Below are 17,908 nucleotides of genomic sequence, written 5' to 3'. Positions count from 1 at the left end.
TAAATGGTTGAAATAGCCAGGAATGTAGGTCAGAGCTAGTGCCAAAGCTCCTCCCCCCATGTCCCCTCAGGTTGCTGGGCAGAGGCTGTAGGGGGTTCTGTCTCCTAGGGAGGCTAAGGATACCTGTCTTCCAGTGTTGGTCTGCTTTTAGCCTGCTCGTCCCTCCAGTCTCCCCAGGTCTGTTTTCCAGCCTCTGTTACTTGCTGGATTCCTGCCCAAGACAAACCTAGGCATCTTTCTTCCTTCCTTCCTCCTTCCTCCTCCCTCTTTCCTCTTTCCTTCCTTCTTTTTTTTTTTTTTTTTCTTTTTCTTGTTCTTTCCTTCTATTTTTTTAGACAAGATCTTACTATGTAGCTCTAGCTGACTGGGAATTCACTATGTAGACCAGGCTGACCATAAACTTACAGATATCCAACTGGCTCTGCCTCCCAAGTGCTGGGATTAGAGACGCATGCCACCATGCCCAATCAAACACTGTTTTTAGTGACAAGAAATTTCAGGCTATGGCTCCTCTGCGGCCACCTGTTTGGCCCAGGGACTGAAGACAGCGCATGCGCACCCCACACACTCCATTGCTTCTAGTTCAGATGAGACTCTGGGATCCTCACCTGAGATAATAAACAGGCCGTTGTCCCTCCTGACACTTGTAAGCCTCAGTGTTTGCAGTCAGGACTATAACAGTGTCATTCTTCCCTGGGAATGGTTGCCCCTTTGTCTGCCTGTATTCTAATCAGTCCCCTGACCCCCAGCCAACTCCATCAAGGTGGAGATGTACAGCGATGAGGAGTCGAGCAGACTGCTGGGGCCGGATGAACGGCTCCTGGATAAGGATGACAGTGTGATTGTGGAAGACTCATTGTCAGAGCCCTTAGGCTACTGCGATGGAAGTGGGCCAGAGCCTCACTCCCCTGGCGGCATCCGGCTACCCAACGGCAAGCTCAAGTGCGACGTCTGCGGCATGGTCTGCATTGGGCCCAATGTGCTCATGGTACACAAGCGCAGCCACACTGGTGAGTAAACCCAAGGGCCTCCTGGGAGAGTTCTGGGTGGGGGTGGGGTGGGGCTGTGCTAAGACCCTGGTAGGGCAGAGGCCGAAGAGACCCACTGGAGAGCGGGGGCGGGGAACAGGGAGATGTTCAGCAATGGAAGGGTCAATCAGAGCATGTTTCCTAGACGCCAGAAAAGATAGAGAGGGATGTAAGCCCCTCAAAACGTCTGTAACTACCTGGCCCTTTTCCTCAGCCATTGTGACAAAGAAAAGTTACTACTACTCTTCTCAGGGTGTAAGAGAGAACGGGTACTGGGCCCTCTGGAAGGATTCTTGGCGCTTCAGTGTAGATCGGCGGTGGGGTGTGTCCACGTGTAAGGCCTTGTGGTGGATCTCAACACCAAAAAAGGTTTGCAGAAGTGGGGAGAGATTTTTAGTCAAAAAGGGACAGAATTCTGGGGCCTTATCTCAAAATGTAAATGGAGGGTATTGGGGAGTACAGCGCCCCTGCTTATCCTCCTCAGTCTTGGGTCAAACAGGACTCCCTGAGCTATTTTGGGCAATGGTCTTTTGGAAGGTCTTCTACCAAAGTTCTGGTTTCAAGTCATATACCTTTCCAGGGTAAAAGGGCCCCCAGGTGACCTCTATAACATAGGCCTGGTATGTGTAGCACCCACTGCCCCTCCAGAGTGCGCTCAGAAAGCTTGCCCTCCGCTCTTCCACACCCCTCATGCCGGTCTACCCGGGCCTGATCTTTCACCTGCAGGGGAGAGGCCCTTCCACTGTAATCAGTGTGGTGCCTCCTTCACACAGAAGGGCAATCTGCTTCGCCACATCAAGCTGCACTCGGGGGAGAAGCCCTTCAAGTGCCCCTTCTGCAACTATGCCTGCCGCCGGCGTGACGCACTCACTGGCCACCTCCGCACACACTCAGGTCAGTGACTGACACGCAGGAACAGAGAGAGGTACCCAGCACGTGCAGAAAATGGTGCTTCGAGACTTTTCTCTGGAGAGGGATAATATAATGTCTATCACTGAGGAGCAGAGAACTCTGACAGAGCAGAAAGGTCCCTGCTGCACTGACTTGGGCAGCAGGCTCTGTGAGGAACTTGTCGGAGTCTTCACTGGGGTTTTTTACTGCCACATTCTGTGACATGAAGCAAAAAGAACGTGGTTTAATGATGCTGGCTTCTCTCTGACCTTCGTCTCTAAACACTATAATGATGTCCTGTGGCCCGTCACCTCTAATTCTGAGCCCCTTGGGAGGCTCTCTCCCACTTTCTCTTGTATTAGGACCTACCCCTGCTACCATATTTACCCCAACCCACTCCTACTCCCAAAGTATCAAAGGTCTTGGACAATTACCATGCCCCCCCCCCCCCCCCATTTTCTAGTGGTTCCCATAAGCCTGCGGGCTTCCAAATCTGGAAGGACGGGAACTAAGACCAAATAGGAAAAGACTATCTCATTTCTGCTCTGCATCCCAAGAAGTGGTAATTTTTTCATAGATAAGAGCTAGTCCAGAGAGAACCCAGGGGTTAGTGGTCGGTCAGGGGTCAGTAGGGAACTGGAGCAACAAGGCCCTAGTCCACTCAAGATGCTCGGAAGCTGGGTGTGGCTGTCTCCCAGTACCAGAGAGATGGGGGCAGGAAGGTCATGTGTTCAGTCAGCCTGGGCTATGTGAGGCCCTGCCTCAAAATAACAAAAATAAGTGAAAGATTTTGAGGTAGTGTCTGTGAAGGAACTGGAGAACTTCCTAGATATTTTACCACATTTGGACTCGTCTTCTGCCTCCTCACCCAGCCTTGTTACAGATTGGTGACCTCTTTGTCCCTCTGATTATCACTGACTTATACTGTATAATCTACAGAGAATTTTTCTTGTGTCACCTTCTATGATCATAAGAATTTCAGATGCAGGCAAGGGAGTTGAGGGGGAAAAAAATCTAGATGAAAATGCCCCTTTCCCGGCGGCAGACACTTCACTTTTTGAGACTTGGGGGGGGTCTCATATATCCCAAGCTGATCTCAAATTCCCTGTGTAACCAAAGATGACCTTCCCTTTCTGATCTTGGACCTCCTCTTCCTCCTCCTCTTCCTTCCCCCCAGCCCCTTTCTCATGAACACTAGGTTGGAAGGGATACACCACTGCTCCTGCCAATGAGCAGCTGGGGATCAAACCTAAGGTTTCACACACATACACTCACACATTTACACACACATACATACACACATATGCACACATACACATATACTTCACACACACACACACACACACACACAACAAGCTAGCTACTAAATGAGCTACAGCCCCAGCCCAAAGGCCCCCATTTGTTTAACAAGGACACTGATGCTGTGTGAAAGGAAATGAATGTTATGGACTGTGCCTAGCTGGCCTTCATCAAGACCCCATGGTCAAAATACATGCTCCTTTTTCTCAGGAAGGGGTGACTTCCCTGGCTTGCTCAGAGCTAGGATAGCTTGGCCCCCAAGAAGGCCAGATTTTTTTTTTTTCTTTTTGAGAAAGGGTCTCACTGTTTAGCGCTGGATAGCATGGAACTTGCCATGTAGACCAGGCTGGCTTCAGACTCACAGAGATACAACTGGGTCTGTCTCCCAGGTGCTGGGATTAAAGATATTCACTACAAGGTCCTGCAAGCACACAAACCCTTAACAAGGTCAACTGAATAGATTTTGAATATTGTTTCATAGGAGATTAAGGGGGGAGACTTAAGTGTAGGTCCCATCTCTGTGAGATGCTTCCTGCTGTAATTCACCTTGTAAAAAATAAAGGGCAACCTGGGAAGTGGTGGCTCACGCCTTTAATCCCAGCACTTGGAAGGCAGAGGCAGGTGGATTTCTGAGTTCGAGGCCAGCCTGGTCTACAGAGTGAGTTCCAGGACAGCCAGGGCTACACAGAGAAACCCTGTCTTGAAAAAAACCAAAAAGAAAGAAAGAAAGAAAAGAAAGAAGAAAGAAAGAAAGAAAGAAAGAAAGAAAGAAAGAAAGAAAGAAAGAAAGAAAGAAAGAAAGAAGAAAGAGGGGGGAGGGAGGGAAGAAGAGAGAAAGAAAGAAAGAAAGAAAGAAAGAAAGAAAGAAAGAGAGAGAGAGAGAGAAAGAAAGAAAGAAAAAAGGAAGGAAGGAAGGAAGGAAGAAAGAAAGAAAGAAAGAAAGAAAGAAAGAAAGAAAGAAAGAAAAAGGGCTAGAGGATCCTCTCCTAACACGTCAAACCCCAAGGGTCTTGGGTGGAGAGGGACCTGGCACTCCATCTCTTAAACATGTCATTTATGGGCCAAGAGCAACGTGGCAAAGGTCGATTTATCGGTGGCCAACAGAGACATATGTGGGGCTGAATAATAATTACCAATCTCCTAGCAATGCCTTCTGCTGCCACGCTACTCAATGGTAGCAATAAACACAAATATACACAAATATACCTTGTTCCTCTGAGCTTCCTCCTCTCCCCTCTCCCAAAAAAATCTCCTCCCAAGAGTTGTGTTACCAGGTTTTTTTCCCCCTTTAGAGCTTTTATAACACGTTCTTTTTAAAACAACAACAAAAATAAATGCAAACTCATTCTCTTTCCTTTCCTTCATCTTCTCTATTCTTTTGCTTTGTGGGGCTCCCTGGGGTGCGAGCGGATCTTAGTACCTCAGTATAATGACAGAGAAAGAAAAAGATCAGTAAAACCAGACAATGGCTGGAGGTAAAAACAACACAAGAAGGGACCAACCAGTGCTGCCCTTTCTGTTGCTTCAGCCGCCAGTTTCCCTCCAACCAAAGCGGCGTGCTTGCAAGCAAAAAGTCCCCTTGTCTGATAAACAGCCATGACACCACCCGCCTGCCTCACAGAAAGGTTAAACCACAGTCTGAGCCCCAGACTCTGAGATCCTGGGGAGGGGCCTGTGCGCTTAGCAGGAAAGATCCCCTGCTAAGTCCTCGCGTCTTCACTTCCTTTGAGAAGCAGCAAGAGCACCTAGAATCCCACTACCAGCCTAAAGCTGCATGCCACGGGGTCTCTTCCCTTAGCTGTACGATGTCCACGGCCACGGGGTCTCTTCCCTTAGCTGCACGGCGTTCACGGCTTCCTCAGATTTTAGCTAACCTTTTCTTTGATGTATGTGGAGTTGGGGAAGGGAAGACAATTAAAAAAAAAAAAAAATCAAGCTATCAACGTTCTTTCCTCTGCATGCACAATACAGTTGCTCCTCCTGCGTGACTCTTCAGCGGCAGGTACAGGGAGGGGGAAGTCACTCTCATGCTGCTTCTTCTCTGCCCTCCACAGTCTCCTCCCCCACCGTGGGCAAACCCTACAAGTGCAACTACTGTGGCCGGAGCTACAAACAGCAAAGTACCCTGGAGGAGCACAAGGAGAGGTGCCACAACTACCTACAGAGTCTCAGCACTGATGCCCAAGCTCTGACTGGCCAGCCAGGTGGGGCTGTGGGTCGTACCATAGGGGAGCTGAGGGTAGGGCCAGGAGTTCAGGCAAGGGTGATTCTAGCACCTCTTTCCACAGGGATGAGGCTGCCCTTAGCGAACCATCCAAGCATTCGTTCCTAAGCACCCCATGAGTGGCCAGCACAGCTCTGGGACAGGTCAATAGGGGGATCCAGACATAGAGGAAGGTCTACAGGGGGAAGGGAGCATAGAGAAAGTTTGGATCTATAATCTCAGGGTAGCGGGAGAGAAGGCACAAAGAATCGAAGATCAAGGGCTGGACATGTACGATGATTCTTGGCAAATGGTCTAAAGTGTTCCTGGAATGAACTTAAAGTAAAGACCCAATGGTGGTACATTCCTTTAATCCTGGCACTTAGAAGGCAGAGACAGGTGGATCTCTGTGAGTTCAAGGTCAGCCTGATCTATCTACACAGTGAGTTCAAAGCCAACCAGGGCTACATAGTGGGATCCTGTCTCAAAAATATAAAATGAAAAAAGAAAAAAGAAAAGAAAGACAGGAAGAGAGGGAGCTAGAGGAGGAAGAGAAAGGGAGAGAGAGAGAGAGAGAGAGAGAGAGAGAGAGAGAGAGAGAGAGCCCAGTTTTGCAGGTGTAACCTTTCTTGACTACTGACTGGCCGGTTTTCTCCAGGCAAAGGCTGCTGGGCCAATGCCACCCTCACTCAGTAGCTCCCACCTGCCCCTCCCCTCCAGGTGATGAAATCCGTGACCTGGAGATGGTGCCTGACTCAATGCTGCACCCATCGACTGAACGGCCAACTTTCATTGATCGTTTGGCCAACAGCCTCACCAAACGCAAGCGTTCCACCCCACAGAAGTTTGTAGGTAAGAGTTCCCGTTCGAAAGGAGATAGCCGCTCCGAGCCACAGCTCAAATACATCACAGTTTCGACTGCCATTAGACCAGCGAGACCTGGGTCTGGAGATTTGATTTAGGGGGGAAAATGAGCCAAGTGGTCTCTGTGGTGCTCAGAGGGTTCCACTCGGAAGGGAGTGGATGGAAGGGAGTGCTTCAAGAGAGTTGGGGGATGATAGCACAGTCTGTAAAGGGCAATGAGAACCAGAGACTTCATCCCCCAGGACCTACCTAAGAATGCCAGGCATAATGGCTTGTGCTTGTAACCCTAGCACTGGGGAGGCAGAGAAAGAACAGTGCCCTGGGGCCGACTGACCAGGCAGCCTAGCCTACCTGGTGAACTCCAGGCCCATGATAGATCCTGTTTCAAAGATGGTGGCTGGTGGTCCTGAAGATCCCCAGGGTGGTCTGTCCTCTGCCCTCCGCTTATATGTATATATACATGCACATGTACAAGCACAGTGATGAATGTGCACACATGCACACACACATATACACAAAGAGAGTAGAGACCGGTCAGTATCGAGAACTCAACGGGGGCGGGGGGAGGGGGGAATCGAGCTTTGCCATCCTTTGAAGAGAACAAGGACTTCAGTCTACATGGGCTGATCTTAGAGTCAGTGAGAGGAAGCCAACTTGTGGTTCCTTGTCCCGCAAATGACATCTCTCTGAGGACCTGAAATATTTTAAAGTGATGAGTTCATAGTGAGGCCTTACTCTAGAACTGTAGCCTGCCCAGGGCCTGACCCTCAGGGAAAGTAAGTGAGGTCACCTGGGACTGTAGAGATAGCTCAGTGGGAGAATGTATAACATGTAAAGCCCAGGGTTGGGTCCCCAAAACTAATTAATATCAATAAGGATACTGTTATAGTTAGGTTCCTGGGTTAGAAAACAAAGAATAAGGGTTCTTCCAATCCAATGCCAATGAGATCTGATCCTCCTCCGCAGGTGAAAAGCAGATGCGCTTCAGCCTCTCAGACCTTCCCTATGATGTGAATGCCAGCGGTGGCTATGAAAAGGACGTAGAGTTGGTGGCACACCATGGCCTGGAGCCTGGCTTTGGAGGGTCTCTAGCCTTTGTGGGTACAGAGCATCTGCGTCCCCTCCGCCTCCCACCCACCAACTGCATCTCAGAACTCACACCTGTCATCAGCTCTGTGTACACCCAAATGCAGCCCATCCCCAGCCGACTGGAGCTTCCAGGGTCCCGAGAAGCAGGTGAGGGACCGGAGGACCTGGGAGATGGAGGTCCCCTCCTTTATCGGGCCCGAGGCTCTCTGACTGACCCTGGGGCATCCCCCAGCAATGGCTGCCAGGACTCCACAGATACAGAGAGCAACCACGAAGACCGGATTGGTGGGGTGGTATCCCTTCCTCAGGGTCCCCCACCCCAACCTCCTCCCACCATAGTGGTGGGCCGGCACAGTCCCGCCTATGCCAAAGAGGACCCCAAACCACAGGAGGGGTTACTGCGGGGCACCCCAGGCCCCTCCAAGGAAGTGCTTCGGGTGGTGGGTGAGAGTGGTGAGCCAGTGAAGGCCTTTAAGTGTGAACACTGCCGCATCCTCTTTCTGGACCACGTCATGTTCACCATCCACATGGGCTGCCACGGCTTCAGAGACCCTTTTGAGTGTAACATCTGTGGTTATCACAGCCAGGATCGGTATGAGTTCTCTTCCCACATCGTCCGGGGGGAACATAAGGTGGGCTAGAGACCTCTTTCCCCACAGCCTGCTCTCAGCCCGGCCCCCACCCTACTGCCCTACCTACAGGGGTCTAGCCCAATTCCTGTTACACCCTAAGGAGTTTTGCGTTGTAGCCCCACCCACTGGCCGCCTCACTTCACACTTGACTCCAACCGTCTTTGCCTGTTCCCTTCTACCCTGACCGATTTGAGCATTTCGACAAGACAAGTCTCTTGCTTATATTTCTCCTTCTAACCTCTCTCCCCGGCACATTTGCTTTTTAAATTGACTTTAACTTGGCCTTTTCTTAGTTTACTGCAATCTCTGGCCACTCCTTCATTCTTCTGCCCATGGCTCCCTTCTGCTCTAAGCCTAGATTTTTTTTTATTTTATTATTATTATTATTATTATTACTTGTGTGTGTGTGTGGATCCCACATCCTCCAACAGCTCCAGGGGTTGGAAGCTCCTCTCTGTGCTAAGAGACGTTGGGCTTCTTGCTTTAATCCTCACCCTTATTTATCTGACCCTTCACTTTTGATGCTGATACCTCCCAACGGCCCCACCTTAGCTCTGTGGCATTATTATCTCCTCTCTGGGACCTTTCAGCCCGGCACTCCATACCTCTCGTGCCCACTCACTTTAGGCAGCTTGCACTATTCTTAAATGAATGAAGAATTTCCTCATTTGCAGGTAGGAGGGGCTGTAGAAACTCTCCCCAGGCACTGTGGACTGAGGGTCCTCTTGACCTCACCTGGGAATCCGAGCTCCCTAAAGACTACATTCAGGACCTCCCTCTAGGATGTGATACCACCCTTCCCTCTCCCTGGCTCACCCCTCAACACCACTCTGGTCTCAACTCGCCACTCTTGTCAGTTGGTGGCTTTTCTCTCCTTGGAATGCCCCCATTTTATATTCTCAGGGGCTAAGGCTAGACCTGCTACCCTTTCTCTGACACACAGAGAGAGCTGCAGGTACCTAGCTGAGAACCAGGGCATGGGAAGGGGGATGGGTAGAACTCTCTCCTCCACCTTTCAAACACTTACACTCCAGTGACCTTCCTAGGCTCTCAGGGACTCCTTCTGTCCCCATATTATGAGAAACCAGCGGGTTGCTGCTCGATGACCAGGGGTCTCTCAACCCTGTCAGTCACGCTGCCTTTTTCCTCCCTTCCAGCAGGACTCGCCGTCTCGTCCCCAGGCTCCTGGGCCCTGTTATGATCAATGGCAGGGAGAAAGGGGATGTCTCTTTTCTCTCTGCCAATTTTCAGTATAACCAAAAAAACTGTCCCAGGATGAACTACACGTATGTGCCCGTCAACCATTCCACCCTTGTCCCAGCAAGAATGGGACGGACACAGCTGGGAGTCACCTCCACTGCCCTTTCCATACTTAGCTCCAGACACAGGGCAGGAGAGGCAGTCTTCTCTGGTGGTTGCAGACACTCTGGCTATTCGGATAATCGAGGATTCGTGAGACCATGCAGGAGGAGGCATAGCTCCATTGCAGGTGGAAGTCTCTCTCTCTAAAGAGTTCCCTGCCAGGGCCACAACCATCCCACTCTCTGCTTCTTTGAGATTCAAACCAAAGGATGTTTTTTCTATATTTAAAGAAAAGGAAAAAAAAAGAAAAGAAAAAAAAAAAAAACCAAACACAACACCTCATAAGTTATAGTCTTGGTCTTCACCCTCCCTTTCTCTTCCCTTCCGTCCATCTTCCTTCCCACGTGCCCTTTCTTTATCTCTTCTGCCTCTCCCTACTTTCCTCACTCCCTGTTAGGGACGTTGAGAGGCACGAGAAAGGGTGGGCTAGATCAGATCCTGGGACTGGGGCTCTTAAGCATTCCGAAGAGAGTCGACTTTCTCCTATCGGGAGAAGGGTAGTGGGGTGAAAACCACTCTTTTCTCTTCTTCCTTCGGCCCTGGCACTGCTTCCCAAAAGGACCAGATTGGCAGAGAGCAGCTCTGTGGGGCTGTTCTTCCCTGACAATGTAGCAATAAGCAGGTGCTGCCAAAGGCAAGAGAATGAGGTCTGAGCTCTGAAAGGAGTGGTCCCGAGACAAGGGAAGGGTCGCCACAACAGAGCCTTGGCACTAATTCCTTCTTGGGCTGGCACACAGCTGAGGTTACTGTCTGGGCTTCTCCTCAACCATTCTGGTTGTGAGCTCCCATTAGACCCGCTCCCACCTCTTCTGTGTCTGCCCTGTATTCGAGGACACCTCAGAAGGACTTAGTCCCTCTGAGGCGCTAGAGCCTTAGAGTGCCCCACCCCTCCCTTTGTTTAGTCAGTCTTAGCACCTGTGACCTCCCAGGAACACAAAGGACTATGCTCCTCCGAGGCTATGCTAACGCCCATGAGAGCAGAGGTGGAAGGGACAAGACCAGGTGCTAGGGAGGAGGGGGCATGGCGTCTCTCTCCAGCCCACCACTGCACTTTAACCAGGGTCTTAGGTACAAAATGCTACTTTTCAGGGCCTTCCAGCTCTGGAACCTCAAACATCCTCATGCTCTCTCCCAGATCCTTTTGCATAAAAAAAAACAAAACAAAAAAACCAACAACAAAAAAAGTAAAGAAAAAGAAGAAAACAACAACAAAAAACAAAATGCCAAAATCCACACAGAGAAAAGAGGTGTTCTCTCTCTCTCTTTTTTTTATTACTCTTAAAAAAACAACACCACAAAAAAGTGGAGGGAAGGGAGAGAATTTCTAAATAGACACTTTTCCAGACCTTTGTGTGTGTGTGTGTGTGTGTGTGTGTGTGTGTGTGTATGTGTGTGTGTGTGTGTGTGTGTGTGTGTGTGTGTGTGTGTCAGTGTCCAAGCTGCAAGTGGAATTTTATAATACTTCTGGCAGCTTCTTTCCTTGTGTATATAATATATATATATTTTTAATCAGAAATTATGAAGATCAAAAATAGAATAAACACAGAAGCAAGTGCAATACCACCTCTCCTTCTCCCCAGAGTTCCTCTGTAGCCTGTTCGGTGTCCCCTTTGGCCCTTGACCCTTGACCTTGTCTCTCTTCCTCTGGTTCCTGACCTATTCTCCCCTTCCCTCTTTTTAAAGAGTTTTTCTCTTTTCTCAAAGGGGGTTAAACCAGCTTTTGAGACTTACTGCAAAGCATTTTGTATATGTAACATACTGTAAGTAAATATTTGTGTAATGGAGAAATACTACTGTAAGTTTTGTACTGTACTGGCTGAAGGTCTGTTATAAATAAACACGAGTAATTTAACCCCTGTTTGTTCTTGAAGACTCCCTTTCCCTTGTTTTCCTTCTGGGAGGGAGGCAGACTTCATACCAACTATTTCTCTGTTCAAGACTTAGACAAGTCTAAGACTGAGAGGAAACCAGACAACACTACTGAAGTTGTTGGTCTAGCAGAACAGATTTTTTTTTTTTTTTTTTTTTGGTTTTTCGAGACAGGGTTTTTCTGTGTAGCCCTGGCTGTCCTGGGACTCACTTTGTAGACCAGGCTGGCCTCAAACTCAGAAATCTGCCCACCTCTGCCTCCCAAATGCTGGGACTAAAGGCATGCACCACCATGCCCGGCGTCAGAACAGAATTTTTTAAAGGCAGGGCGTCTCTCTTTGTAGCCTGGCTAGTCTGGAACTTAAAGGAATCTACCTGCTTCTGCATCCCAATTTCTGGAATTAAAGGTGTGGGCCACCGTGACTAGCCTGTATTATTATTTTAATTTATTTTAGATTATACTTTGATTATAACATTTCTCCCTTTCTTTCCTCCATATACCTAGCCCCAGTTTCTTTCAAATTCAAGGTCTTTTTTTCTTATTATTATAATAACATAATGATTTATATTATTATTATTATTATTATTATTGCACATATGCATACATGTATATAATATGCATATATTCCTAGATATAGCCTGTTCAGTCTGTATAATGCTACCAGTATGTATGCATCAGTGTTTACCATTTGCTACAGGATAACCAGTTGGTATGGTCTTCCCTGGGGACCTCTCTCGATTTGCCCCCAGCTTTCTCCAGTTGCCTGCACTTCTTTGTGCGGGACTGAGGCCCCATGGGCTTTTCCCTATTCAATGTGATGTGTTCTTTGGTATCATCCTTGTCCAACCTGCATTTGGGCAGTAGTATTGGTAAGATTACATGGGTGTGGTTTCTGATGCTGCAAAGGAGACACACTCTCAAGGCAAACTCCCTGATCCTCTGGCTCTTACAGTCTTTCACCCCCTCTTCTGCAATGCTCCCTGAGCCTCAGGTGCAGAAATGTTTTTGTCATTGTATCCATTGGGACTGTGCTCCACAACTCTGCATTTTGATTGGTTGTGGTTTTCTGTAGTGGTCTCCATCTGTTGTAAAGAGAAGTTTCCTTGATGAGGGGTGAAGTCTATACTTTGTAGGTGTAAGGACAAACGTTTATAGATTGTTGCAAGGGATTATGCTGGCATAGTAAATTAGAAGTCATAGCTTGCCGGGCAGTATGGCACACGCCTTTAATCCCAGCACTTGGGAGGCAGAGGCAGGCGGATTTCTGAGTTCGAGGCCAGCCTGGTCTACAGAGTGAGTTCCAGGACTGCCAGGGCTACACAGAGAACCCTGTCTTGAAAAGAAGAAGAAGAAGAAGAAGAAGAAGAAGAAGAAGAAGAAGAAGAAGAAGAAGAAGAAGAAGAAGAAGAAGAAGAAGAAGAAGAAGAAGAAGAAGAAGAAGAAGAAGAAGAAGAATTTGTAGTAGCTTCTCCTCCAATAGCCATGGCTTCACTAGCACTGAGTAGTTAACTAGCTTTCCATGGTCCCCCTCTCACTGACTGGTTCTTTTGGTTTTTTTAAAGATTTGTTTATTTATTATATGTAAGTACACTGTAGCTGTCTGCAGACATTCCAGAAGAGGGTGCCAGATCTCCTTACGGATGGTTGTGAGCCACCATGTGGTTGTTGGGATTTGAACTCAGGAGCTTCAGAAAAGCAGTCAGTGCTCTTAACCCCTGATCCATCTCTCCAGCCCCTCACTGACTGGTTCTTAAGTCCAACCAGAGAGTTGTTGGTTACTGTGAAAATATGTGTGCCACTACTGCACCTTAGGGTTATATGCCATGCTGGTCATTGATGTGGTTAGTGGGATCATAGCAGGAGAACTTTAGGTTGACTCCCTCAGATGGTGCCCTCTGGTACCAGGAAAGCTAGATTTCAGGGAGGAAATATTCAGGTCAGTTCCACCTCAGGGGTCTCTGGGCCTTGCTTCTGACATGCTTCCTGTATTCAGAAATAGCAGGAACATACCTTCCATCTCAGAGATAACCAAGGGCAACAGGAAGAGGCTGCTGCATGCTTGAGAGTCTCTTGGACAACCCTGGCCAACACCTCAAAAGATGGATTCTCTTTTTGGTATTGTTTGGTACTGGGGTTTCGTTGGGTGGTCTTTAGCTCTCAGAGGGAGCACCATCAGCCCCGGTGAGAAGATGCATTAAAAATATATGTGTGTATTTATTCATGGGTTGATGTGTATTATAGGGTTTCTTGGTAAGTAGGTAATGCAGTATAATTTTTTGTGGCTTTTTACAGAAATGTTTGTTTTTTTCTTTTTGGTTTTTTTGAGACAGGGTTTCTCTGTGTAGCCCTGGCTGTCCTGGAACTCACTCTGTAGACCAGGCTGGCCTCGAACTCAGAAATCCACCTGCCTCTGCCTCCCAAGTTCTGGGGCTAAAGGCGTGTGCCACCACTGCCTGGCAGAAATGTTTGTTATTTCATCCACTTCCTTCTTCTGTATTTACCTCCCTCCCTTTTCCCTAAAGAGGTCCCACGTCCCTATCAGATCAATTGTATACTACTAGTCTCTTTTGCCTTCTTTGAATCTTTTTCGGAATTTACTTTGATCTTCCTCCCTAAGGAACACCTCCCTTCCCATTTCCTTGATCAGGTCACATGTACACTGCCGCTTCCCCCGCTACTGCTCCCCAACCCCCGATCCTGGCAGTGGTTCCACTTTACTCTCCCACTTCTGCAGTTGCTCTAGGATATATGATATGTGAACTCACACCTGAAGGTTTGCAGCTAAGAGCCTCCAATGACAGTGACTTTCCAGGTCTGGGTTACCTCGTTCAGGGTGATCTTTTCTAGCTCCATCCATTTACCTGCAAGGTTCATGATTTATGTGTGTGTGTGTGTGTGTGTGTGTGTGTGTGTGTGTGTTTACAGCTGGACAGCATTCCACAGTGTATATGAACTACATTTTCACTACGTGTTTGTCAGATGTAGGACATTTAGGTTGTTCCATCTCCTGCCTATTGTGTTTGGAGCAGCAATGAGCGTGTCTAAGCAGGTATCTGCAGAGTAACATGTTGAGTCCCTCTGGCATATGCCAAGGAGAGATATGGCTGGGTCATGTGATAGATTTATCTCTTGAAAGTTCTCCACACTGATTTCCATAGTGACTATACCAGATTGCTATCCCACCAACAGTGAGTGAGTCCTCCCCATCCTCTCAGTCATTTCTTGTCAGTTGTTCCATTGATCTTTGCCATTCTGACCAGAATAAGGAAAAATCGCAAAGGTATTTTTATTTTTTATTTATTTATTTTATTATTTTTTTTTTTAAATTTTTTTTTTTTTTTTTTTTTTGGTTTTTCGAGACAGGGTTTCTCTGTATAGCCCTGACTGTCCTGGAACTCACTTTGTAGACCAGCTGGCCTTGAACTCAGACATCCGCCTGCCTCTGCCTCCCAAGTGCTGGGATTAAAGGTGTGCGCCACCACGCCTGGCTGAGAAATATCTTAAAAGAAGAAAGTTCATCTCTAGCAATTAGGGAAATGAAAATCAAAAAAAAAAGAAAAAGAAATTCAAGGTCACACTTGGCTAACCAAATAAGTTCCAGGTCAGCCTGGACTACTTGACTATGTTTCAAAATAAATAACTATCTGATAGACTTGATCAGTTAAATTGTGTTGGTACATACAATGTACTAACTACAGTGCTTCATCTGTGTTAATAGGATCTGGAAATAAAATGGTGGTCCAAGCCCAGCGTGGTGGCCTAATCCCAACACTCGAAGCCTCTATTTGGAAAGACGCATTTACAAATGGTTTATTTCTCCCAGGTCTTCTATTTCTAATTCCTACACTTAGAACACATATTTCAAAGAAATAAATCATGGCGTCTTAAGGTGGTTTAGCGCCGCCTTTAGTCCGTCTACTACGGGCAAGAGAGAACCTCTCCAAGTCGTACTACAACTCCCACAATGCATCTCTTTTGTCCTCCCACACTAGGGAGTGTGCGTCCGAATTCTGGATAACTTCCGCTCTGGAACTATCGTAAACCGGATGTTATAGAGCCTTGTAATCACTTCCTGGTTTGGGAATGTAACATTTTAATCTTCCGCCGGAAGGTTAAATAGTTCCACTGATATTTTTCGTCATAGACCATTTCTAGGGACTTATCACAACCCTACATTTCACAGGAAACTCTAAGTAATTAGGTAAATTCGAGCATAATAGCTGCTAGGGAGTAAATAGAATTACAGGTCGCTGAGGGTTTTTTTTTTCAGCGTGAGCGTAGGAATCTCGTACTATATAAGCGGGTCGGGCAAGCCGCCGGATCCTCTTTCGAGTCTTGGCTCCAAGATGGTGAGTGTCGCCGCGTGGTGAGCGCGCGGGCCTGGGTACTGGGGTAGAAGTAGATCTATGGACGGTAGGGACCTGAAAGTCAGAGTCTTGGAGGAGAAAGTGACAAAGGGTCCGTCCAGCCCGGACTTGGCGTGCTCGGGACTTGTACGGGTCTCTGTCGGGGCTGCGGGCGGCGGCCGGCCAGGAAGGGCTGAATTCTCGCCCCCTTTCCAATAGCGTCTCTTTCCATTCTCAGACCAAAAAAAGAAGAAACAACGGTCGCGCCAAAAAGGGCCGCGGCCATGTGCAGCCCATTCGCTGCACGAACTGCGCCCGGTGCGTGCCCAAGGATAAGGCCATCAAGAAGTTTGTCATTCGGAACATTGTAGAAGCCGCTGCTGTCAGGGACATATCTGAAGCAAGCGTCTTCGACGGTAAGTGAGCCACAGCCGTGATTTGTACAGGGACGAAGAGTGAGGAGGGTGTGTATGGCTCGTTGTCTTCAGCTTGGGGAGAAGGTGCCTTTTGTGGCACAGTAAGCAGGCCTAATGATGGGGTTTTAACTTGGTTTTTCTCTTGGGGTGGAGATTGAGGCTCATGCATGGTAGCCAAACCCCTGCATCCCATCCCTGTGAGAGACTGCCTATTTAGGAGAATCTGAAAAAGCATAATTCTTTAGTTATTGAAAAAAATTGAACAGCTTTTAAAACGGGCAAAGACTGGTTTGGGCAGTTTGTGACTTGGTTTTTGGCGTCTCAGAACTCACTGTGTAGACCTACTCAAGAGATCTTCCCTAGTGCTGGGATTAAAGGCGTGCACCACAGCACCTGGCTGGCTTTTGTCTGTTTGTTCATTGTTTTGTTTTTTTCTTGACCTAACAGTAGTAACCATGAGGCCTGCCAGCAGAGTGAGACTCCCTAACTTGAGCTATTCTCATATTGTGTGGCCCACTTTGGCTTTGAGGATGCCTTGGCCTTTTGAGTGGCAACCTCTAGCCCAAGAGTTGAACTCTTGGTGTATGTTGGGTGTGGTGTTGGTTTCTCTGGTTTTCATTGGGTGTCATTTATCAGTAAAACTTGGAGGTTAGGGTAATCCTGACCAATAGAATAAGAGAATCACAGGAAAGGGCGTCTGTCTAATCTGCTTCTCGATTTCTCAGCCTACGTGCTTCCCAAGCTCTATGTCAAGCTGCATTATTGCGTGAGCTGTGCCATCCATAGCAAGGTTGTTAGGAATCGATCCCGCGAGGCCCGGAAGGACCGAACACCCCCACCACGATTCAGACCTGCTGTAAGTAAATTATTTTAACTTGGGACATACATAGTCTTACCCAGAGAAGTATCCATTAAGGTCTTATTTAGTCTGTGTGGCAGCTACGACCTACATTTAAATTTTAAAAATGCTTGTCTGTTTTGCATAACCTGAAACACTTTTAGTGATGCTAGGTGGGTGGTGGTTGGTTTCTTTGGTTTGAGGTGCTGGGTCCTCAACTTAATGCTGGTAAGTGCTCTACTGTGAACTACATGGGTGGGTGGGTTTGGTTTTTTTTGTTTTGTTTTGTTTTAAGAAGTCTCGCTGGAAGCCAGGCGTGGTGGCGCACGCCTTTAATCCCAGCACTCGGGAGGCAGAGACAGGCAAATTTCTGAGTTCGAGGCCAGTCTGGTCTACAAAGTGAGTTCCAGGACAGCCAGGGCTATACAGAGAAACCCTGTCTCGGAAAGAAAAAAAAAAAGAGGTTTCACTGGCCTTCGCTCACCTAGGACTCTTGATTCTTCTGCCTCTAGAATGCTGGGGTTAAGTAGGCAACCGCAGCAGATCCGAGTACCTCATTTCTAATTTAGCTCATCTCTTGTTTTTCAGGGCGCTGCACCTCGACCTCCACCAAAGCCCATGTAAAGAGGCCGTTTTGTAAGGACGGAAGGAAAATTACCCTGGAAAAATAAAATGGAAGTTGTACTTTACATGGCATCGGAGTGTGTTTATGTCGAGACTCTTGTGTGCGTTTCAGGGGGTCCATAGTGCAGAACTTGGTGCTTTGGGCTCTGTACACCTTATTTTCTAAGGCATTCTCTGCAGGCTGGCCAGCAGTGAGCTCCATGGATCCCGTTTATGCTGCCTGGACTCCCAGCAAGCCATGGGATTACAAGTGTGTTCACTGGGCTCAGCTTATGGACAGGGTTCTGTGGATCACCTGGATCCTTGTAAGACTTAACAAGCCAGGGTTTCTGTTTTTATGGTGCAGGGCACTCACTGGTCCCCGGCCCTACAGACTTTAATGTGACCATAGGATGTTAAAGTTTTAAGCCAGTTTAATTTGTTTTGAGGCATGGTCTCATGCCTTC

At 47.8% G+C, this 17,908-nt stretch overlaps 2 protein-coding genes across 17 annotated transcripts in view; both read left to right on the top strand.

Annotated features, from left to right (window-relative positions):
• Ikzf4 (IKAROS family zinc finger 4) overlaps positions 1 to 11,224 on the top strand; it is a 38,833-nt gene extending 27,609 nt beyond the window's left edge. For 13 of the 16 annotated variants that reach the window (XM_006513613.4, XM_011243441.3, XM_030245077.1 and 10 more), the window contains 5 exons: positions 750 to 1,010; positions 1,755 to 1,922; positions 5,273 to 5,422; positions 6,142 to 6,273; positions 7,252 to 11,224. In XM_006513613.4, the coding sequence (XP_006513676.1) occupies positions 750 to 1,010; positions 1,755 to 1,922; positions 5,273 to 5,422; positions 6,142 to 6,273; positions 7,252 to 8,015 (1,475 nt within the window). In that variant the 3' untranslated portion in view covers positions 8,016 to 11,224. The remainder of the gene's footprint in view (positions 1 to 749; positions 1,011 to 1,754; positions 1,923 to 5,272; positions 5,423 to 6,141; positions 6,274 to 7,251) is intronic. The other 3 variants (NM_001358537.1, NM_011772.3, NM_001358536.1) reach the window with 1 other exon arrangement.
• A 4,332-nt stretch (positions 11,225 to 15,556) lies between these two features.
• Positions 15,557 to 17,534, top strand: Rps26 (ribosomal protein S26). The gene is made up of 4 exons (NM_013765.2): positions 15,557 to 15,587; positions 15,823 to 16,000; positions 16,726 to 16,856; positions 17,427 to 17,534. The coding sequence occupies exons 1-4, from the start codon at positions 15,585 to 15,587 to the stop codon at positions 17,460 to 17,462; spliced, it is 348 nt and encodes a 115-aa protein (NP_038793.2). The 5' UTR covers positions 15,557 to 15,584; the 3' UTR covers positions 17,463 to 17,534.
• The last annotated feature ends 374 nt before the right edge of the window (positions 17,535 to 17,908 follow it).

This window comes from Mus musculus, chromosome 10 (assembly GCF_000001635.26).
Source record: "Mus musculus strain C57BL/6J chromosome 10, GRCm38.p6 C57BL/6J".
NCBI lineage: Eukaryota > Metazoa > Chordata > Mammalia > Rodentia > Muridae > Mus > Mus musculus.
The sequence above is the reverse complement of the archived record's forward strand: the minus strand, read 5'-3'. Positions and strand labels throughout refer to the sequence as shown.